At 38.5% G+C, this 24,362-nt stretch overlaps 1 protein-coding gene across 6 annotated transcripts in view; it reads right to left on the bottom strand.

The window, feature by feature from the left end:
* Positions 1-3,286: 3,286 nt before the first annotated feature.
* The window catches only part of DGKH (diacylglycerol kinase eta), a 150,216-nt gene continuing 129,140 nt past the window's right edge, over positions 3,287-24,362 (bottom strand). For 4 of the 6 annotated variants that reach the window (XM_072358514.1, XM_072358523.1, XM_072358538.1 and 1 more), the window contains 10 exons: positions 23,395-23,502; positions 20,879-20,992; positions 20,455-20,589; positions 19,338-19,504; positions 17,805-17,910; positions 15,677-15,769; positions 11,047-11,166; positions 10,593-10,701; positions 9,063-9,193; positions 3,287-3,558 (listed from right to left, as the gene is read on the bottom strand). In XM_072358514.1, the coding sequence (XP_072214615.1) occupies positions 3,469-3,558; positions 9,063-9,193; positions 10,593-10,701; positions 11,047-11,166; positions 15,677-15,769; positions 17,805-17,910; positions 19,338-19,504; positions 20,455-20,589; positions 20,879-20,992; positions 23,395-23,502 (1,173 nt within the window). In that variant the 3' untranslated portion in view covers positions 3,287-3,468. The remainder of the gene's footprint in view (positions 3,559-9,062; positions 9,194-10,592; positions 10,702-11,046; positions 11,167-15,676; positions 15,770-17,804; positions 17,911-19,337; positions 19,505-20,454; positions 20,590-20,878; positions 20,993-23,394; positions 23,503-24,362) is intronic. The other 2 variants (XM_072358505.1, XM_072358549.1) reach the window with 1 other exon arrangement.

Here is a 24,362-nt window from a genome sequence, read left to right as displayed (position 1 = left end):
AGGGGGAATGGTTTTAAACTGAGACAGGGGAGGTTTAGGTTAGATAATAGGAGGAAGTTTTTCACACAGAGAGTGGTGATGCACTGGAACAGGCTGCCCAAGGAGGCTGTAGATGCCCCATCCCTGAAGGTATTCAAGGCCAGGCTGGATGTGGCTCTGGGCAGCCTGGTCTGGTGGTTGGTGACCCTGCACATAGCAGGGGAGTTGAAACTAGGTGATGACAGTATTATAGAATGGCTTGGGTTGAAAAGGCCCTCAAAGATCATCTAGTTCCAACCCCCCTGCCACAGGCAGGATCGCCAACCACCAGACCAGGCTGCCCAGAGCCACATCATTATGGTCCTTTTCAACCCAGACCATTCTATGATTCTGTGATGATTCCATGAAATGTTAGAAAGCATGCTTTGAAGTGCTTTAAGCATTGACATTAAATGGCAAAGAACTCTGTGTGTTAAAAATGAAACTGTGTGTGTCCTCAGTTCTGGGAGTTGGGACTTTGAGAGAGTAGGGAAAAAAACAACGCTTGGAAATCTACAATAATCACGAGATAGTACCACTATGTTTGAAAATCAATCTTGACAAAAGCCACATCTCGTAACACAGATACAAAACATCACCTCAATAGAGAAATCCTGTAAAATATTTTGAGCCTCCTTGTCCAACGCGTTTGGAACTAATATTCAAAACCATTCTAAGTCAGAGAGTTGCATGAAACGCGCTCTCTTGGATGTCTACTAAATATAGCATAACTGTTGCCTAAAATACCTTTTCTACTTGCACTTGTTTAAAAAAAACCTTCTGCTTTAGGACAATCAAAAATGAATTCTTTGGTGGTCATTTAAAATAATGGAACTTTGTAAAGATAAGTTGTCCTATACTGAGGTAATTTGAAGACTGTCATAAGAAAGCTGCATTCCACAACAACACTTGGTCATTCTCCCTGCCTTAAAGCATCTCCCATGTTTTTCTTATACTCAGTGTAGGCCTTTGTCATCACATGGCCTTATCTAGATCCTGTTCTAGAGCCCGTCTTACTGGAGTGCACACAGAAAGACTGAAAGCTGTGGTGAAAGTGAATCCTAAGGTCAGGAAAACAAAGAAAATGATGTTATGAATTATGTCCTTGACTTGACCAGGAGGTCTAACTACATCATCAACCACAACACTGACATTTTAGAATCGTGCCACACATTAAAATATAGCTTAGCTTACAAGGAAACAAAGAGAAAAGAAAATATAACTTGTGAAGACTCGACAGATGACATTTGGTCATCATTAAAGGGGTCAACGTCAAGTACATGGAAGAAAAAACCTTTTCACTGTTTGCATACACTTTTAATACAACAGCATGAAAATACTGTCACTTGGTGAATGGCTTTTGTTTTTTTCTGAACTGAAAAACTAATGGAGCACTGCCTTTTACTTTTGTTTGTTGACCAGAACAATCAATTATGTCCACAAAGCTCCCAGAGCGCTGATGGTTTAACCTACAGCAGCAAGAACATAAAGTACTATAAATGGATATAAACAAAGCTTGCCTTCCTCCTTTTTAATGTTTCTTGCAATAGAACGATGAGGAGAGAACATTTGACTTCCCAAGGGATAAATCCCACCATTGTCCTGAGAAAGGGAGGACAAAACCTGTCTGTGGTACTTGGCGTTGTCCCCTTTAACTAAGGAGAAGCTTTCGGCAACACAACTGAAACCTTACTCTGCTGTCTACTAGGAAAACAGAAATAGATATTAACATGGTTGTTAACTTGTAAGAGTCGACAAAGATACTCAATAAAGCATAAATCAAGAGTTCCTGGGGTGGGAATGCTGCACTGATCAGAACAGCAAGACAAGCAAGTTCTCTGGCATGTGACACAGCATCATCTCATCTCAGCCACTGAAGTAGGTTCTGTGTGTCTTAACCCCTAGATATATGTATGCTGTTTTTCTACTAGATTAATACTTTGTGAGAAATTAACCAGGAAATTCAATTATGAAGCTATGTTTTGTTTAAGTAAATTGTAAATAGCCTTATAAACTCTAGTCTAATGCAATTACTAAACAAAGATGGTTTTCATTTTTAACCTTATAACACTCATAGATTACTAGTTTGCATGTGAATCATATTTGCATGCATAGTGTAAAACTTCAGAACTTCTTAATTTTTTTTATGATCTACTGATGTAGGAGTGCTGACAAACAAATTGATGTCTCTGTAAAGAAATGCATACGTATAATTTTTTTTTAAATTAATAGTAAATAAGTAATGAGTATAAGCTGACCCCACAAAAATCAAATCAGCTGCCACATTTTAACACTTTCCTTATGTGTGATAAATAGGTCAAATTTTCCTGTAAGAAATTTTCATTAATTCTTTCCACCTGCTTTTTGCACAGCAGAATAAATAAAACCATTAGTTCCTAAAAGCTTCGATATGCTACAGATGTTTAAGGTAACTGGATAACTACATTTAATGCACCGTGAGAAAATTCCTTATCATTTTCCATGCAGGAAGCCAACTGATATTTTTGTGAGGTACTGGTCTTTCAAAAATACTCATAAGTTAAGTTACCTGATACACCTTCTGTACATGGTATATTTAAAAATCTAACTGTACAACGTCCCAATCATGTATAATGCATATAACTTGCTGAATATGGCACAAATGCTTAAGTTTCCACACCCACACATCCTTTGCCATAGAACTCATTTAGGAATAACACAACACTGAAGAATAGAAAAGTGCCTGGAACCGAAAAAGGACACTCAAGTAGTAATAAATTAATTCTCATTCAAACCGATATAAAAGTTGTTCAAGTGTTTAAAGTATCAGAAGTGTCATGCAACGGAACGACAGACAAGTCAGGCAGGCACACCATGCATTATAGTTGGCATTCAGAGTACAAGAAGGTATCTTTCCCCATCCTGCGTGGCCCGTGAGCGCCTGGTACCTGAGGCATTGCCAGACCCACGTGTGGAACCTCGGAAGCGGCCACCTCTCAGGCTCCTGCACAGGAAGCTGTAGGGGATCTGTGCCCAGGAAGGGCAACCAGACAACCTCGTGCTGTATGGCGGCATCTTGCTGCATTGTAAGAGAGGCATACTGAGCTGCATGTAAGCAAAGCGATCATTTCCTTGATATATTTTCCAGTCAATACAGTTCACCATCAACTGATTTACTGAAATGTGCTTATCTGAACTGGCCAAGTGTGAACACCAAGAAAACTCCTTCACAGAACGTACAACCATTTCCTCTTTTTTCTTTTTCTTTTTCTTTTTTTTTTTTTTTTTTTGGCACAAATTCTTTTATGCTCTTGCAACAAGCTCTTCGCCACACAAGTACTGGGCAACGCTAGCCTGCATGAACACGCTAGCACTTATTCTTCCGTAATAAACTACAAAGACAGCCAAGTGCCTGCAACAGCTTCGCTTCTCCAGCAATGTTCCCTCTCACTTCTGAGAGCACCAGCACAATTACACTTCAGACAAAGGGGTGTTCTTGCCAAGCTCCTTAATTCCCTGGAGAATTCGCTTCATATGACCCACTTTCGTTATCCCCAGGTCCTACAGAAACCAAGAAAAAAAAAGGGGAGAGAAAAAGAAGAAAGGTTATTGATTTATTTATTAAAAGGCCACAACTATGATTTAACCATCCAAAAGATGCCTAGAAATGTGCTTACTGCAATCACCGTTAAATTGAAAATAATCTATGGCTCTAGCAAGTGTCACCTAAAAAAATGCTTACAGCACACAGTGTAATCTATGTTGAAAAATTACTTACCTGCAATAACCATGATTCCAAAAGTATTACAATCTATCAAAAACATCTTTTACTTGACTTGTAAGTACAAATCGCTTCGTAATTTCTAGAAAAGCGAACAATCTCCCCCTCCTCTCTAATGCAGCAATCAAATGCTTGGTAGGATAAAATGGATTAGAGCTTCTGTTCAGCTTACTTGATCAACTTATGTTACTTGATCTGTGGCCCTATGATGTCTGTCTTCAGCAAATAGCACACACGTAACCAGTCTCTCAAGTGAGAGTAGACATAATGTCTATTGGCATGTAGGACAACTTCCCTTCAGAGAGCAACAGAAAATGTAAGCATTTGTTTTTTCATTCTAAAATGGTTCAGCTTCCTAAAAATGGATTGCCTTAATGATTACAGAGCTGGAAGAAATATTCTCATAGACATTACTGTCACATCTTAAGGGAAATGGTAGAAACACAAATGCAGATGTCTTTTAGGCACCTCTGACACAAACATAGCAGTCAAAGTATTTCTAGTATCAGTTCCTTGGACCCACCTCTGCATAAGTGACAAGAGGCATGAAATTTCTGCAGCAAAACTCTTCCAGCATTAACAATAGCTTAAAGAACATTCTTTTCCTATTTTTGCTCGTCCAATGATCAGAGAAACAGAAGGGGATGCCCAGCTGTGTTAATCAACTCCAACTTCACTAACGAATTTTCATCTAATGTTGGTGGAAACATGCTTCTGTTGTCTGTCAAAGCCAGCTCTGAGAAACTCTTTGAAATCCTTGTGTTGGTCATGTTGACCAAGTGGTGGATTCCAACAGTATAGTAATTTGTAGAATAAACCTTACCTAAACAGACCGTGATTAAATAAAAATCTTAACAAATTTCTATGCCTATCCTTCTGAAATAAAAATCTTTTTGTTTTAATAGGAGACATTTCCATCATGAAGACATAAAAAGGAATGGAGCTGAATTAATGGCTTGAAATGATTGTTTTCATACGGAATGAAAAATGAATCTAAATAGAACATTCTTTGAAACGCTCATCTACCCTTCTACAGCCACAGGAACCTCAGAAAACCTGCAGTGCACATTATTTAAAAGCATGCAATTCACTTTGCATTTGCATTTCATCAAAGCAAGAAAAGGTTGGCATGAATTAATTATTTGGGGCTAAACGCACAGATTAAACAGGTGCATTAATTTTCAGAGTCAAGGCTAAACTCTGGTTATATTAGAGATGAAAAAAAAAAAAAGCCACCTGGTTGTTATTAAGTGTAAATGACCTCAATACACCAACATCCATTACAGCACTTTGGCGTAAAGGTGTCAGCGTCAAAGAGTTCGCAATGTGCTCAGGTCCCCAAACCAAGTGCTGTTCACAAAGCCATCAGAAAACAAAAACAAACCAAAAACTTGATTTTTCTGCATTGCGTACATTTGTATTTTGTTTCCACTAATGCATATTCATGTCAGTTTTTTGGAGAGAAATAAAATAAAATAAACAGACTATAAGGTAGCACTCATTTTTAAGTTAAGAATGTTGGCAAACTTGTTAAACTCATCCAACAATGTTACCATTTTTATCATTGTGAATTTGGTGCTGGAGAAGGTTTTCTTATTTATGTTAAACTTAATTTTCCAATGAATCAAAACTATGCGGGCGTATTGAAACTAATGAAATTTCCCTGTTGCTCTGTGTCAGAAATTTTTAGACATAAGGAGAAACTTTTTCTCTCAGAGGGTGGTCAGGCACTGGAATGGCTGCACAGGGAGGTGGTGGAGTCACAGTCCCTAGTTCAAGAGGCGTCTGGATGAGGAGCTATGAGATATGGGTTAGTGGTTTGCTGTAGCTACGGTAATGGGAGGATGGTTGGATGAGATGATCTTGTAGGTCCTTTCCAACCTTGTGATTCTACGATGCTATGATCCAGTGAAAAACCTGTAGGACACTTTCCAAACTGCAAGAAGCCACATGTATGTAAAGTTAAGTACATACAAATCTTACAAAATAGTTCTCATGGGTAGAACTATTGGATAAGCAACATAGCAACATTATGTCACACTTCAAAGATCAGAAAAAAGATTTGATATTATGAAACTCCCAGAAAACTAAGCCACTCTTTCCAACAGCTTTCTCAAAGTGTCATCACCAATGCCTATGCTACAGTGACTAAAGATTTTAGTTTTCTTTCCATCTTAGTTGGACGTGCTATAAAGTAGATGAGACAGTGAGCAAATCTCAAAAGATTTACTACAATTTATGCTAAGTTCTGCCACAAAAATAAATAAATAAAATAAAATAAACAAAACACCCCAATCTCTGTATTTCCACGTCTGTGTAATAGGCTGGTTTGAAGGAAATTACGAGTTACGCATTCTTGATGCCAGATGCTATCTCAATTTACTACTGATCTGGGGAAGCCTGCAGAAACTTTCTCAGGCTAAAAAGGTCTGCTACAGAAGCCTTCCATGCATCATTCCCAAAATGATCTCCAAAGATACATAAACAGAGTATGAGGAAGAAAACAACCTGGTTTTTAATGTTTTCCTAGCTATGGCCTTAAAACTACAGGTAACCTCTCCATATGCTCTCCCTACCCACTTTAGCCATCTCTATGTCTTCAGCAGGGAAGCCTCAAAATATCATCAAAGAAAAACAAATTTACATAAGCAGGGCTCAGGGCTTACTATCGATATCTTCCGGATTAGAGCCTACTGGCGCTCCCAGTGTCAAAGCACATCACATGTTCCTACAGCCTAGTAAATCTTGCAAACCATTGTCCATGAAAGAACTTTTCCTAAATGTGATACTGCAGAAGACACAGGTGAAATGCTCCAGCCCTCAGCATACTCTTAGCCTTTCACTCCTCATTAACATGACAAGAGACATTGAAAACCTTCATGGAAGACAACATTGCTATGGAGTTCTAAGGAAACATCACCCTAGTCCTACCAAATGTGTTGCAATTCTGATTATTACTAAGTTGCACGTATAGAGACAATGCTAAGAATGACAGTATCTGTTTCAGAGTCTAGTTTTCAATGAATTTAATCATGAAAGAAGGCTACAAAAATCACAACGAGCCTCTTGCTGTATTTTCTACAGCACACTTCACAGTTTCCAGCCTTTCCTCAATGGAGAGCAAATCAAATGGTTGCAAAAGTCTACGACTGCCCTAATTAAGATCAGGAATATGAGACTAGAGAAAGGGTATTACTGGAGGGAATAGATGGACAGAGGTATCTGTTTACTCATGGAACACTTGCCATCTGCTACACATACAGCTAAACTGGAATAGGTCCACAAGCTATGTAGGTATATAAAGACAGACATCCTACCCAATTCTTCAGTAAAAGTATTGATCTATTTCAGCGACACTTGCAAAGGAAGAGAGTTTCATCAAGTCCATCTCCTTACAGCTTTTCATTTCTACTTCTGACACATATAGAAAGGTGAGCCCAAGGGACTGAATTAATATGGGCATCTATTTTTCCAATTATAGACCTGAAAGGTCACTGGGGTAAATGCTGCACATGGATTAAGAGATTGTGAATCGATGACTATGCCAATTAATTTGGCAAGAAAGCACAAGCCATGCACTGGAGGAGAGGCTGCATGTAGAGTATTGCTCACAGAAGAACCAAAGACTCATCGACACATGTCAATAGACAAATGGAGAAAAATTTAGCAGGGCAGCTTGTGACCTCCAGACCTCCTGCTCTACGTATCACATTCTACCTTGACACTAGTTCAGGTCACTGGTCAGAAAAATGAAGGACCCCTGAGCCACCCTTAATTAACTACCTGCAGAGATCAGGTCCCACATGTAATGAACAGGATGAATGCCACATCCTGTTATTTAAGTTCAGTTCAGTTTAACACTGGTCTTAACCACCATCTTTGGCAGTTGAACTCGATTATCTTGGTACGTCCCTTCAAACTGAGCTATTCTACTCATTTCATTTTAACAAACTTGACATCGTATTTTTATAAGCATTCCTTAACATTTTAGCAAAACTTTGCATTGTATGATGTTAAATTTCCCAGTTAAAACATCAAATGCATCAAATGTAACATCCATCACTGGAGCATTATTGTTGCTTGCCTGGAGGGACTGCCATGCAGTTTTCTGTGGTGGGGGGAATAGGAGGGTTATCTTGTACAATCCTGAAAGAAAGGAATTTAACTCCCACAGAAAGCTTATGTGATCTAGAACCAACAGGTGAAATAATATACAGCAACTAAACACATCATATCAGACACATCTATCTTCAGCAGCTACACTACTGTAACTCCCATGGAATGCAAGCACTACCTTATAGTGTCAGGACTGCAAACTATGTAAGAAACTTTATGAAAAATGGCTCATCTGCATTGAAAGTATTTCCCACATCTGCAGACTACTGCACCGTGGCTGGAGTGATGACCTGCACCCTAAAATGTAAATGTTGGCCATTTATACTGTATCCTATTTCCTCTCTTACATGCTAAAAGCAGTTGCAAAACACATTATCAAGGACTCATTACTACCGAGTTCCTGGAAACGCTAATGTAATGAATCCCCAAAGATATGGCCCCTATTACATATAATGGATGCACTTAAATCATTCTTGAAAAAGACCAGCAAGCTCAAATAACCATCTCAGACTGCTAGGTAATATTTCTCTCTGCTAAACTTTGAGGCAATCAGAAAGACAAAAGAAATCGTTCTTTTTTAAACCTATATAGCTAAAAGCAGGAAGAGGCTGGTTGGGAATGAGAAATGCTACTGTGAAAATCTACTCTGATGCACAAACGTCAATGCCATGTATGTCCAGTGCTATCATTTATTAAGCTTCTTGCCTTTCCTACACCTACTTTATCCAGTTTATGCACAATAAATTACTTGCTTGCAGCTGCTGACCTTGTAGGAGATATATTCACAATCATCATACCAGCTTAAGAAACTGACCCATACTGATCCTGATTAGTGGAAACAGTGATCTCTTGAAGATAACATTATATTACGCTGATGTCAGTAAGATATCAACACTCTTTTCCTGTGCCTTCTGACATAAATTATAGTGCTGTCATTCTACATAAGGTGTAAAAAGGAAATTTCTCATAACACGGGTATTTCTGGTTGCAAACTACAATTCAGCACTAAGAAATTCAGGCCAAAGGACAGCGCATATTAGTTTATTGCATATTTGCACAGTGTAAGCCAAGCTAAAAGCATATAAAAAGTGCAGGGAAAGAAGAAAAGTTGGTTGTTGTTTTGTCAAAGAAAATGGTCAATAGCAGAAAAGTAGCACAAAGGAAATACCTTAAGATCTCGCCTTTCCAGATGTAAAAGCTCAGAGCCTCGGATGTCATGGCTGATGAAGATTTCTTTGTACTCTCCCAAACTGAGCAGATCCAGCCAAGCAGCAACTTCATCTGTGCCCCATTTTTGAACTACCAAAGTTAAGAGCAAAACCCCCTTAATTTCTACATGCTCAAATGCATTACAAGCAAAGGTTAGGCCAAAGAGAATGGAAAACAGAGTAGAATTGCCGTGCTAGCGAAGGGAAAGGTTAGAAGTGTCATTTCCAGAAAAAAACGACAATTTCCTTTTTACATGCAGGTTACAGGTTAGCAGTTAACATGAGAAAGTATCTAAACAAAGTTGGGGTTCTTTGCTTTGCAGCCATGCTTTCAGCTTTACTACAGTTTCTTCAGTAAAGCCTTTAAAACCTCATGTCTCTATAAATTCACCATCTTAGGATCAGTGACGCAAAGTTGTTCTCCTTTATGCCATTAATTTATTAGTAATCATCCAGGGAGAGGAGAAAGCCTTCAAAATCTAATCAACAGGTAAAATTAATACATAAACCATACTTCATATGTAGCAATGGCGGCAAGCAAGTTCAGTTTTAAACAACATTTTCTAGTACTAATTAATATACAAGTATTCTTTAAGCTACTGTGTTACATAGGCCATGAATAAGCTCTCTGTAAAACATTGTTCTCTAAGGTTAGTTGCCCACATTAGTCCCAAAAAACAGCTATGCTACTTATTGGTACCATTTTGCAACATCATCCAATGCTGATGTGAATTCACTTACAGTGAAGTGAATCGAAGTCTAATCTGAAATCTAAAAGTTTAACCAACAATGGCAAAATTTTGCAGATTTTGCAGTTTGTCCATTAAAAAGACAAAGATGCAGAAACAGTTTTAGGACCATTTGATCACTGATTAACTCCTGGACATAATATTAAGGAAGCAAGTTGATGGATAACAGAGGGAAGAGAGGAGAGTGGAGTTTGTTCAGCTACTACTAATTAAAAGATCAATATTGACTATCATGGCTTTTTGTTTGACTTGCCCAACTCAAACTCATCTGAAATTTAAGAATAACTGGTTAATTAAACCAGTGTGATAAAGGTGACATTACACAGCTCCTGAAACTAACCTGAAAAACCCAAATCGAAGGGAAATGATGTATTTATGTGTGGCTTGTGCTACTACAGGTTAATCAATTGTAACCATCAGTGAAGACACCGGTCCTGTTTCTTGACAAAAAACAAGTAGCTATCTAAATGTCTGTGCAGTGGTTCTTTGGCTCATCTGAAAGTCTTAGGATGCTACTGAATGTTTCCTAAATGCATCGAAGGAAATCTTCATCCTAATGAAAATAGCAGCTATTTCAACTGCCCTTCACTTTATCAGGGTCAAGAGCTTTCAGTTTGGTGGAATACATCATTACAGTTTTTATCAACAACAACAAAAAAAAGGAAGAAAAACGCCCACCTAAACACAAAATTACATATTGCTCGAATGCTACTATTATTCTTGTACTTTCAAAACACATACCAGGCTGAGGGCTCATCTTATGCTTCTGAACTTTTTCTTTTTTAAACTTTGGCACTATGCGGAACACTGTACTTCTGTTGTTTCTTTTAGCATAATCCAGAGGGGGATCCTGCATGAAAGAACAGAAACAGTTACTTTTAATTAACGTTTAACTTGAAATTGAGACAGGAAGTCAAAAGTTACTCTCAGAAACTAAGACCAAATTTCGCTTCTGTAAAACATTATATCAGGATTTATTTCCATACCTGTTTAATTTCCTAAATAATCATTCAAAACACTTTCAAGGAGGGAGAAAAATATATAATAAAAATAAGCTCTATGCTTAGAAACTTGCTCACAGCAGACAGCATCATTACCGAAACTGCATCTCTAGATTATGACGAGTCTAATTTACTCTTTCCTCTTAACAGGAAAATAATTCTAATTAGAAACAGGAAGTATTAATCAAACTCACCTCATCATCATTTGGTTGAAAAACATAATAAAGCCAAGGTATCTCAGCAAGTTTTCTCAACTCTATTTCCACGCTGTGCAAAGCATCAGACAACAACTCTTCATGGGGAGCTTCCAACTGCTGTTTATAAGCAGGCCAGAAAAACAGTACTTTCAGTTTTGTTAATATGTAACATTTAAAGCTAGATTTGTTGTTACTGCACACAAACCAATGCAAACAAACAATGAAATAGAAAACTTTGTATGAAAAGGGCTGCAGAAAAACTGAATACATGGTAGTAGGCCCAAGTTATTATTTGCAATATTCTTCATATCATGGATCACTCTTTCATGGTCAGATAAGAAGAAATTGATAGAATCATAGAATCTGGGTTGAAAAGGACCACAATGATCATCTAGCTTCAACCCCCCTGCTATGTGCAGGGTCCCCAACCACCAGATGTCCAGAGCCACATCCAGCCTGACCTTGAATGCCTCCAGGGATGGGGAATCCACAGCCTCCTTGGGCAACCTGTTCCAGTGCGTTACCACCCTCTGAGTGATCTTGTGCCTTAGCTAAGACACTCCATCCCTGAAAGGGTGATAAAGATCTATCTGCACTATGCCTTCTTAACAGGTGACGTGGAGTGACAGGCACTGTTGCTGGCTGAGAGTGTCAGGAAAAGGCATCACAGGTGGAAAAGGGACAGGACTGCAGCCCCAGAGGGAGACAGACAAAGTTATCAGTAAAGGCCAAAGAGGAAAAGAAAGTGGTGGCAGTGTAAAATGCTTGTGACTTCCTGGCCTACAGGAATATGGCTCTATCAACAAACACTTTGAGAACCTCGCACTCCTGATCCAAAAGCTGTGTTCTTCAGCTGTTACATGAGTCAAACTTGTGAGGAAGGCGCAAAGCAAACAGCTCATCAGTGGTGTGAAGCACCAATAAATTACGAGGTAAGGAAATGATTCCTGAATCACTTGGAATCACTTATAAAGCAACCTGAACACCAGTTCTTCTCTTTGAAGTAAAAGCAGGCCCAAAGCAGTTCAAAATATCCTTTTGAAAAGGTCTAACAGCAGGTTGATGTATTTTTAAAAGGGGATTTGCGAGAGAAACTTTGATCTCCAGCACTGGAAAAAGAGTTTGACTTTTTAGGAGTTCGGTGATAAATTACAAGTCTGCATTCATTGATCTTACCTAACAGAAACTTCTTTCCTTTGCTTCAGTAGTTGGCACATATTATTATTTTTCAGAGTAGGGACTACTAAGGTATTGCCATTTAGCATAGCTACATTGGAAATATCAGCTCCATCCTGCTGCAGTGTTTTTTTATCTTCTAAGGCTCTCAGAATTCAGGGAAGGAATTTGGTGCCCATAAACAGACTCTGATCATTATTTAACCTTTAATTTCTTCAAACTGAACAAGTCAGTTAATTTTGAGCAGAGAGGAATGACCCACTTGTCTTTGAAGAAGTTACAATTTTTTTGTGTGTTTTCATTTTTTTAAGCAGTATATATGAAGTATTTTATATAATCAAATGAGGCGAGCATTTCTATCTCACATATCTAATTGTTTGGTTTTCAGTGGAAAATATTTTGCTAGAGGACAAAGAACTCTCATTTGGTGGCAAGAATGTGTATGTGTTACATACACATATATCGCTCCTGGAAAAATAAAACTAACAGAAACATATAGTAAATTTCTGGTAAAAGAAGAACGAGCAAATTTAGGGTAAATTCTCCTCCTATAACATCTGCAAAAAGATTTTTATACCTAAGATATAATTCAACATTAGAAACAAAGCACTTAAAATAAAGGGTTTTTTTTTTCATTTTATTGCCAAACAAAATTTCTCATATGAAAATATTTGATTTCAGTGAGCTCAGATTATTTCATTCAATTGAAATGAAGCATATTGCCATCCTTCTCCCCCAGTACACTGGAAAATCATGCTGTGTTTCAGACTGGAAATGTTGTCTTAAAAAGTGAAAATTGAAATGGTGTGTTTGGAAAATATCCAGATAAATCGTAACAACATTTTACCATTTTTCCTAGCTGTATTCCAGCCATAATCATCTGGGATATTCCACAAATCAGTTTCATCAACTGGCCTCAAGTTGCGCCAAGGTAAGTTCAGGCTGGATGTTAGGAAACACTTCTTTATAGAAAGGGTACCAGAATAGGTTCCCCATGGAGGTGGTTGAGTCACCGTCCCTGGATGTGTTTAAAAGTTGTTTGGATGTGGTGCTCAGGGATGTGATTTAGCAGAGGGTTGTTAGAGTTAGGGTACTATAGTTAGGCTGTGGTTGGACTTGATGATCTTTGAGGTCTTTTCCAACCTGAGTAATTCTATGATTCTATGATTCATTGCCCTATCTTTTCCTTTCACTGAGAATATTTTTTCTAGCTAATTCACTATTTGATGTTACCTAGCTAATAACACTGTATGCAATTTATTAACCTTATAGAGGGTGAAAGACTGTATATGTATTTACATATACTCTTATACGTATTTACATTTACTCTTCGGAAACCATAATGGAAAGACTTGGAGCTGGTAAATGGCAACCAAAAAAGCTTACCAGGTAATATAAGTAATGAAGGCATCAATTTACAGCTATAGGGAGCTCTGATCACACAAGAAAGAGATGAGGGAAAATTGAAGAGGCACAGAATTAAAAAGAGGAAATTTACAGAAAGAATGAAAGAATGTTTGTCAGAGGAGAAAGACTGGAGAACCGTGTATGAAGGTAGCAGCTGACAGATCAAGAAACGCCCTACGTTTCATATCTCTCTGATTTAATAGCCTAAAGCAGCCACAGCAATTATAAAATAATGCCAATAAGGCTACCAAGATGCTTTGTTATTGTGGACTGTGGGTACTATTCGAACTAAAAATGCTGTCAAATGAGTGCAACAGGCATTTCAAGAAAACATCTTCCAAGCAACCTTTTTATGACAAAAATATCTTTGACCCATGAAGACATATGCACAGACCACAATGAGAAGCAGAACTACAGTATGGAAAAACAAGAGATGGATAAATCAATTGAATTAAACTTTAGAGCCTGTACATGGGACAGTTTAACATGTTGAAAAGTAGTGTTTCAATTGAAAACTTTCCATAATAATGTTATTTCTAGAATACCTTTCCCTTCTAAGATGTCATAAAATAGATCATATGAACCCAATCTTTGACAGTCTTAATAAACTGAGACACACTCAGATCATAACTCTCTGGAGAGACAAGAGACCCTGCAGAGGGATCTGGATAGATTGGAGCATTGGGTAATCATTGATGGCATGAAACTCAACTAAGGAAAATGAAGGGTTCTACACCTGGATTGGCATAATGCTGGACATGGGAACAGGCTGGAGAGAAGTTCAGCAGGAAGGAACTCAGTGTGTTGGTGACAGCACGCTCAGTATGAACCAGCACTGTGCCCCAGCAGCCAAGAGAGCAAACTGCCCTTTGGGATGCATTAAAAACAACATAGCCAGAAAGTCGAGGAGGGAGAATTCTCTCACTGCATTTAGTATTGGTGCAGTCTCACCTTGAATACTGTGTACAGTTTTGGGCTCAGCAATATAAAAAGGATATTAACTGAATGTTTCCAGAGAAGGGCAACATATCTGGCAGAAGGGTGAAATGGTTAGGTAGTTGGACTTGATGGTCTTTCTAGGAACCTTCCAACTGAACTGTTCTGTTTTGTTCTATTTATTCTATTCCATTCCATTCTTAGAACTTAAGTGGTTACTGTAGAATGGACTTACACCAATTTTCACTTGTAAAAAGGTATCTAAACCTGAGCCAATAAGTTTCACACTCTAACTGAGCCAAATTTAAACATCCCTTTTAACTTATAAACTCAACAGTAAGGAATTAATACATTTGTTTCTGAATCCAAAGAAAATGAAACTTTTACTATTGAGTATATTGTTACTTTAAAACTGGACCAGCAAATAAAACCCGACTTCTTTTTTTCTCTTCACAGTGTCACATAAAGGTATTTTCTAATTATACATACAGGCACAACAATTCCTAAGAAGCCTTCATCATTGTAGAGACAGAAACAACAGCCAAAAGAGAAGATAAGAAGTCTGTAAGTACCATCAGAAGTTTCTTGAACACTTACCAGTTAAAGTTTACAGAATAATTCTTGCTAGATATTAAAATAGAGGTGAGATTTACTTGCCCAAATTAGATCTGTAGAAGTTAAATACATGTGTCTGAATAGTTCTTGCTCAAGGCTCTCTTTAAACTCCAAAGGTAATCACACAATAGTACTCTGGAAGTTCTCTGAAATGTTAAACCTCCAGATGATGATTTATCTTTTTCTAAGATACGCCTCTTTGGCAGCAGGGGGCAAATGAGCCTCAACAGGGATATTATTTTTCTCCACTGACTAATAAAAAGGGCAGCCCAGGCACTGACTTATAGATATCCGGAGTGATGGAAGACGCACACAAACCTAGGACAAGAATTCATAACTCATCCTGATTCCAGGCATAAATGCAGTGTAAAATCTTCAACCTGGCCTTACAGAGCTGCTTACTGCACGTCATAAATTCTGTGCTACTATTCTAAATCAAAGAACAAGTCACACCAAGTATGAGGGAATAAAATCATGTGTTTTGTCAGCTTACCAAAGGAACTCTTCCTACTAGCAGAGATTCAGTTTCATTATGTAAGGCCTTCACGTTGACAGCTATCTCCATGGCAGTGTTTCTGGTAAGGCTCTGGAGAATAAGAAGCATAAAAATTATTTGATGGAATGCTAGTTGGACTGAGAATAAGTACTTTGTGCTTACAGCATTCACCATGTATTCTTCTAGGAGAAATACATCAATTTATAGTGCTACACTGACAACTTCTTCAGCACTGAGATCATAAAAAGGAAAATATATTATCTATTTACCGTCTTTCCTCAACTTCATTTAATATGACTTTATTCAATCATTAGGAGCCAGTAAGCAGCCCCTGTGAGATGAATTCGTGATTTTCATGGATGGCAATGGAGTGTTGATCTGAATCACCCACCTTAGAATCACCTTACCTAGATTAACTTCGCTTCTAGCCATATTATAAGAACCAAAGGTTAACTACCATAGTTTCCGTAAACAAGCTTAGGTTAGTTAAAACTAAGGAGAAAGACTCTACCTAATTATTCATCTTTGGGTCCAACCCCTGAAAACTGCATTGTCAACTGTGAAGGAGACAGCCCTCTGCTCCCTTGGCATTCTGTGAATAACATTTGAATATCAATTAAGCATGAAAATTTCTATGAACACATCCACAAGAATTGACCTGAATGTGGTAATATAATTTGCTGAGCCTTTATCATGCCTTTAATTGTGTCTCAGGACATGTCTAAACAACTGTCTGCAAGTAGATGTCAGCTTGCTTTGCATACTATTTTTGCTGTTAGCTGATATGAGTCTGGTTTACTCCTGCTTAGAACTGTATTAGGACCATCACCGTGCTTGATCTAAAATGCACTGTTGCATAACTTCAGGATGAACCCCTTAAACTGTGTGTCTCCTCTACAGATGTACTGAATTCTTCACTGCTTCCAAAGGACAACACACTTTCTTTGTGCCACCAATCGAACCTTCCCTTTGGCTATTTCCCCACCACAACAAAACTCAGATGTTCCTCATATTCAGCCATCGAAGTGCCCTTCTAATGTCCAACACTCACAAAAGGGAACATCAGCTGAGTGTGATAGTGATGAATGCAGAAACTACATATTCTGCTTTCTAAGATACCATATAGATCAGGAGGGGACTCTTCTCCCTCTTCTGTAGATAGATTTTCCAATTCACATTCACATTAAGAAATTTCATTATCTTTGAATGTGATTTCTACCAAACTGATCATCTATGGGGTGTTTCCCTAGTCATGCAAAGAGTTCCTGCTGCTATGCAATTCAGCACCTTCACAACTGAAAGTACAAAGGCTGCTCCAAATGCCATGCTTCCTACTTCATTATGTCAGCCCTAAAATCAGAGACGGACATCAGTGGCATGGCAGCAAAGGTTGAACCTTCCTGCCAGCATCCCATTACATGCCGTTGCCATGTGACAGATGGCAGCAGAGGGGCAGACTGACAGAATAGTGTCTGACATGAGGTGAAGGTATGACGTGGAATTCCTCCAAGCAGAGAAAATGGCACCCATCAACATTTACTGACACTTGCTGAATGTTTATGAAGATCTAACATAGGATGTGAGCACAGTGAGGCAGTGGGTGATGTGTTTCAGTGGTGGCAACTGCAACGGTGGGTCGCCTCCGCTGCTGTAGACTGTTATGAGCATGGCATGGAGGCTCTTCATTGCTGGAGAAAATGCACAGCCATTGGTAGTAATTATGATAAAGAACAGTGTTTTGTAGCTGAGAATTTACTCTATCAAACAGTGTTATTGTATCTGTTTGTATCTGTTGTAGTTTCTATGGGAATAAATAGGAGAGGCAATACTTCAGGAGTGATCTGTGTATATCTGTCCCTCTTCACTTTCACCTTAGAAGAAGGGACAAAAACGAGAGGATACAGCATCCATTCATCTGTTAAGCAATTTCATTTTAAACTTGACCATGGTGAGTATATTTCTGAGCCTTGTTTATAAAAACGTCCTGAACTATCACCCAACACATTGCAATATGGGAATGGGGAGTACAAAATGATCCAATGTCACAACTTCACACATATCTTTACTTGTAATGCATTCACTTAAACGCAATGAAACTTAATGGAAACTTCTGTTCTTCCTTTACCTCAGGAAACCTTGGGTTGGCTTTATTTAATGCATGTGAACATGCATTAACAGCATGAGCAAGTTCCTGCTCCAAGAGGCCATGTATTTTTGCTGCTTCACAGATTCTAGAAAAATAAACACAGGGAAAAGACACAAATATTTCTTACCTCCCATCGAGAGCAATTTTTAAGAGTATACAATATTACTGTGTGAAAAATACACAAAATTCATGAAATACTTAAGAAATACAGTTCTTTATAACAGAAGTTCAAACACAAGTATCACTGAAAGCAACTCATCATCTCATATAAATGACATCCATAAGACTGGAGATTTATTCTGCTATGACATAGCAAAAATGTGGGGGTCTTAACTCAAATGAGGCACAAAGGAAAGCCGTCACATATTAACTTAATTGAAGGTACATTAAAAAGTACTAAATATACTTCATAAAGAATACCCACCGATGTTCCATTACATGCTGTTACCGTGTAACAGATGGCAGCGGAGGGGCAGCCTGACACAATGGCGTTTGACATGGAAGTGCATACAATGCACAGGGGTGACAGAGAATTCCTTCAAGAGGAATAAATGGAGCTCACTGACATTCACTGACATTTGCTGAAGGTTTATGGAGATCTAATAGTGGATATGAGCACAGTGAGGCAGTCAGTGGTGCATTTCAACAGTGGGGATGGTGACAGTGGGTCACCTCTGCTGGTGCAGATTGTTACGAGTACAGAACTCAGGTTCTTGTTCATCACAGGTGAAAATGCTTAGCTAATGATGGTGATTACATAGAAAAAGAGTGTTTTAAGGATGAAAATTTGCTCTTTTGAATAGCATTGTTGTTTTCTTTGTATCTGTTGTTGCTTCCATGAAATCATAGAATCATAGAATTACCCAGGTTGGAAAAGACCTTGAAGATCATCAAGTCCAACCACAGCCTAAATAATTAGAAGGCATTACTTTCAGAGCAACTTAAGTAGACGGAGCTCTAGGCAATTCCTGTTCACTCACTGCAGCCCAGAGAAGCCAGAAGGCTGGAAAACCCATAATCTACACTGTTTAAATATGTCCACTTTGGTCACTAGCACTGCACACAAAGAATATGCAGTTCTTTATTAATATCACCAGTGCTACTGAACAGGCACTACAAGAACTACTTTGGATGCTTATGACAGATGATTATGATGAATCTGAGTGCAGCTTCATAAAATGTTTCAATTAAATTGTTTTTTAAATAATAATATAATAATAGATGTCTATGCCTATGGGGAAAGATTCCCTCTATAACCAATGGAGAAATGTTCCAGAACAAAGACTCCTCTTGTAAAACGTTCATCAAAAAGAAACAGATCAGACATATAGAGTTCTATAAATATCAGTTAATTGATTATCTAGGTAACGTGGCATTACTAGATAAGATGGATGCATCCACATTATTAACTTCTAATGTAGATTTCCAAGGTTTTCTTTTTCCCAGTAAATACATAAATGATTCTATCTTGGTATACGGGTTGCCAAATTGAGTTTTCTTATTCTAGTGTACCTTGTAATAAGTTCTTCTGCAGCTTGTGAACACAGCTGGACCTGTGTGACTTCTTCTTCTGTAGCCAACTCAACAGCCTGTTGTGGGTATAGGGGAGATCGAATGACAGATTTGCAGGAATCGTACTTCTGTTTGTCTTCCCAAGACTTCAGGGTGTTTTCAAAGGCCTGATCAAAACGAATTACACGTTCAGTTCACAGCATTTGCAGCACTTTTGTTTATAGATGTAAAAGCATGTGGAGTTGCACACAATTTTATATAAAGAACATAAGCTCTCTAACTCCTTAAATTACTTTTCTTTTTAAACTTAGTACAGAGAATAAGTCACTTCTGAAAGCGTCACTTCTCCTTCTCTCCCTCTCATATCAATAAGTGTCTTCCAAAGCTGTAAGAACGCAAAGGCCATAATACAAATACATTCTGTGAGGACAGTAAAGTCAAACCTGAAAGTGAAGCAAGGTTCAAAACTAAAGAATAAAGTTAACATTTTAATAATAGATTTTAATAATTTTAATAATAATCAGAATACAGTTCCAGTGCCATTAATTCCATGCTAAGTTCAACATTCAACATTCAATTAGAGGACAGTGAACTGAGGGACAGCTAAGACTTTAGCATGATAATCCTAGGTGATAATCCTAATATGAACTTTTGTGGTTTTGTGACACTGCTTGCATCCCTCCTTTCTGAACTGTGACATGGGATGTAGGGTTAATAGGATGGAGAGATAAGAGAGATGTCTGCAAAAGCTATCATGAAAAACAGACATTATACAACCCTTGCTAAACTTCCAGTATGTGACTGTCTGCACACCTACTGCCTCAAAAGGAAAATACATAAAATTCTGACTATTCTTCTTAGTATATATTAATAAGAAAACAGGAATAGCACTAATCTAACTGATAAAGGCCAACAAAGAGCTGTGTCCCTCATAGAAAAGAACTACTCTCTGTCTGGCTTATTATGGAAGTGATATAACTACAAGTAACTATATAAGTTATATAAATAGTTACAAAACATTCTTATAAGCACTGTTTTTCCCTGTTATAACTAAATCAAATTACTATGGAAAATAACGTCAGCAAAGGTATATCATAACACACTTTCTGCCACGTACTCTGTCTCTTGTTAGCATCTGAGATCTGTTTTTATGTACAATTTTAATAACTCCTGGGGGCTGGATCCATGCCTCTCCATCGACTTGCACTGGAACCCCTTCATCTCCAAGTATGGTGATCTTTACTGACCGACACTGGAAAAGAACAAACATGTTATTTTACAGAGCCATAAATATTAATCAGGCTGACAGGCCACCTGAAATATGTTGATTATTAGGAGCTGTGGCATCTCTCCAGATTGGATTCAAGGGTGTAGCATTTTCATACTTCATCCATCATTTAAGACAATTTGTTATCCACTAAAATTAAAACACTGTCAGTGCTTTATTAATGTGTGGGGCAGTGGTCATCCAGAGTACCCCCACGCTTCAGCATCTCAAACTGATGACAACTACGTTATGTGCTTTCAAGTAAGAAACAGACCTGAGCTATCCGGTGGTGCTGCAGTTTGATAACTCTTGAAACTGCCATCTGCATGCTGCCAAATACAGCCACAACTTCAAGGATTTTATCATCAAAAGATGGGGCCCCGAATATCTGAAAGGAAAAGAAAATATTCCGTTTTCCATGGTTAACCCAGTGAGTGTTAAATGATAAACAAACTCAGCTTTTCCGTAGGTTCACTTACAGATTCAATTTTAACATTTAGATTCATTTAAATGTCTTAGAATAACTACACCATCCCTACAAATGACACACAAGCGAAATATCATAGGCAGAAGGCAACTACTGTCTTAAAGCAGTGATGACAACAACATTTCAAGTATCTGAATGACATCCCTTTATATAAAGGACGGCACAGTTCAGTATGAAGACTAAGGAATGTTTTTCAACACAAGAGGAAGGGCTAGTTCAAACCTCCGCTCAGCTAAGGTATCTAATATCTAAGAGGTTCTTGAAGTTGAGTAATGGCGGTGTGTTTTTTTTTCCTCAGAAATGCTTATCTTCCCATAGTCTGTATTCTCTGGAAACCAGTGTTTGAGCCCACTCTCATCTTTGACAAATGCTGCTTTAATAGTGAGAAGAATCTTGTTTTCAGTGTAAATAATTACCTGCTGTAAATGTGAAAACTGCTTTGGTGTGGAACAAACATCCTGATCCAGTCAAGGCTCTGAATTTCCCTGAGTTTACACAAGTTCACAAAGCCAAGCATGTGCCACTGGCAGCTGATGTACTGCAGCAAAACTCAGACATGTTGGAGGGGTATCCCAGGCTGGAGTTCAATTCATTCAAGAGCAATAGAGTCTAAGCGCACTCCTAAGGCCCTTGAAGACTGACCATTTCATATTGACATAGAATAGGGAGCAATAAGGGAGAAAAATGAGCAGATGTAACTCCAGTAAGATTACAGTGGGTAAAGAGACCGTTTCTCTCAGTGGTACTCAGGCAAACTCAATTGTCAACACGCATAAAGTAAGCTGCTTTGATGACATCAGACACCATATGAGAGAAAAGCCTCCAAAGTAGCCCAAAGCCAAAACTAGTCAGATCCTGCTCCCTGAATGTGCATTTCCTGGAGGTGAAAAATAAAAGAATGAAGATCCAGAACTGCTTAAACCATTCAATCGCTGCAGCAATATCTTAGGGAGGGTGAGGATGGAAAATGAGGAACTTTGGTCGCTGCTGCTCCCCTGGCCAATGGGAGTCTTCACCCCCGTGCAGTGAGGTGGTTTTGGCCCAGGAATTGAGGAAGTCCCCTCAGGCAAAAGGCTGCACAGTTGCCATCATTTACTACCCCATCCAGGTGGCAACTGTTCTCAGAGCATCTCAGGATGGCACTGAGGTAATTCTTGAATAGACAAGTGTCAAAGAATGAAAATGCAACTGTATTGGGCCTGGAATCACAGCCATCGAGACAACATCTTCCTTTCATCCAGATTAGCAGAACTGAAGCATTTCAGATCATCACCATCAATGACATCAGTCACTCAGGATTGCAGTAAGGCAGTGAATTACGTTCCTAACATTGTCCAGAATAAACGTGTCACTTTTCTGGCAACAGACAACCACAAATATCAGTAAAACTGCTCTAAGATCTATACACTTGCTCTACACCAGTATGACAGCTAGGACAGATCTCTCTCAGTGAAGCAGCCCAGGGAGAAAAAGATCTCCTGAATAGGAGCTGAGCAGATGTTAGAGATGCTTCAAGTTTATGAACGTGAACATGACAAATATAAAAATATTAAATACCCAAAGCCAAATATAAACGTTAACTGTCATTCTCTGACATGTACCAAAAATAATAAAAGGATAATGAAACACATTCAGGATTGGATTTTTTGTGTGTGTGACTTTTATCTATGTATTAACCAGAGAGTTGTTAGTCAAAAGAAAGCAAAAGCATTCTGGTGAAAAAAGTCCTGAATTGTTGATATTAAAACCACACTCTAATTGGCAAGTGCAGTTTTAGGTGAGTCAGACCTCACAGTAAATTGGGACATTCAGAGCTGTGATAATCTGCTAGCAATTACAACGGCTGCATTGGGCATGAAGCAGAGAGCAGAAGTCAGACTGCTTCACGTTGTAAAACATTCAGGTATCTGAGTCGTGCAATGTTTCTTAGGGGATTTGAGGCAGAAAAGAAAAAAGCTTAATGAAAATAGTATTTAAAAAGCAGATTATTATCCCCACTTAATTACCAATCAGTAAACGTATCTGTCCTCATTTCTAAATGACCACCTGTTAGCCCAAAGCTGTTTGAAAAGCAGGAGGAAAATCTGGATATAAACTTTGTGATTATCTTTGCCCGTTTTCATTATTGTTAGAATGCAACAGAGGAATGAGTGCATTGAGAAACCTCATTTACAGCAGAATGTGACAAAAAACAATGCAAAATCACGGCATATATATTCTCAATTAAAAAATCAAACACAAGACGATATGGTTTAAACTCAAGTAGACTCCCTAAAACGTTACTTCTGTTCAATATTACTCACATCATCTTCCTTGGTTCCTCCCCAGAAATTGGTCCCACCAGCATAGCTGGGAATGTTTAGCACAGCAATGCCCTGCAGACTTGGAAGAGGGATGTACTGTCCATCACACTGTAATGGATAAAAGCTCGTTCAGTATATAAATAACGTGATAACAGCAGTTGGCTGTTTTAATACATGAAGAATCACTAGAGCTGTCGGGGAGGACAGACTCATTAATAGGTTGACAGAAGCCTATTCCACCCACGCTGCAGAGCAGCTCTAATAATCTTTCCCTCACCAATTTCAGCAACAATTTTTGCAGAGATGACGAGTGTCTACAGCAGTCGTGTTCTATGATTCTTCCAAGAAGCATTTTAACACTCCTAACTGCTAAATTTCTCATACATTTTAACCACGCGCTGTCTATCAAGGATTACAAACGTCTGTGCAATGAGGGGCAGCTAATTCTTTGAGTGTACATGGTAAGACAGCCGTGCCCATTGACATTACAAAAGCTTGATTCACCCATCCAGTATCTGCACTGCCAAAATTGCAATTTGCTTGTTATTTAGGTAATTCCTTTAAGTGGACAAAATAAACCAAAAGCCCAACACAAAACAAATTATAAAATATAAAAGCAAATTGTGGCATGGCCACAAACATGTTAAACATGAACACTGTTAGGACTTGGCGTACAGTACAGAGACAAATCTAGGACTGGCTCCAGATTTGTCACCTTGGCTGTGTGCAGGACTTTGGTGGGGAGGGGTTGCAGATAAGAGGTTGGTCCTCTTTTGTAAAGAATCACAGAATGGCCCAGGCTGGAAGGGACCTGAAGGATCATCAATCTCCAACCTTTACATTTAATACTAGACCAGGCTGCCCAGGGCCCCATCCAAACTGGCCTTGAACATCTCCAGGGATGGAGCATCCACGAGCTCACTGGGCAGCCTGTTCCAGCACCTCACCACTCTCACAGTAAAGAACTT

The sequence above is a fragment of the Excalfactoria chinensis genome, chromosome 1, assembly GCF_039878825.1.
Source record: "Excalfactoria chinensis isolate bCotChi1 chromosome 1, bCotChi1.hap2, whole genome shotgun sequence".
Classification (NCBI taxonomy): domain Eukaryota; kingdom Metazoa; phylum Chordata; class Aves; order Galliformes; family Phasianidae; genus Excalfactoria; species Excalfactoria chinensis.
This window is presented reverse-complemented; position numbering and strand designations above follow the sequence as displayed.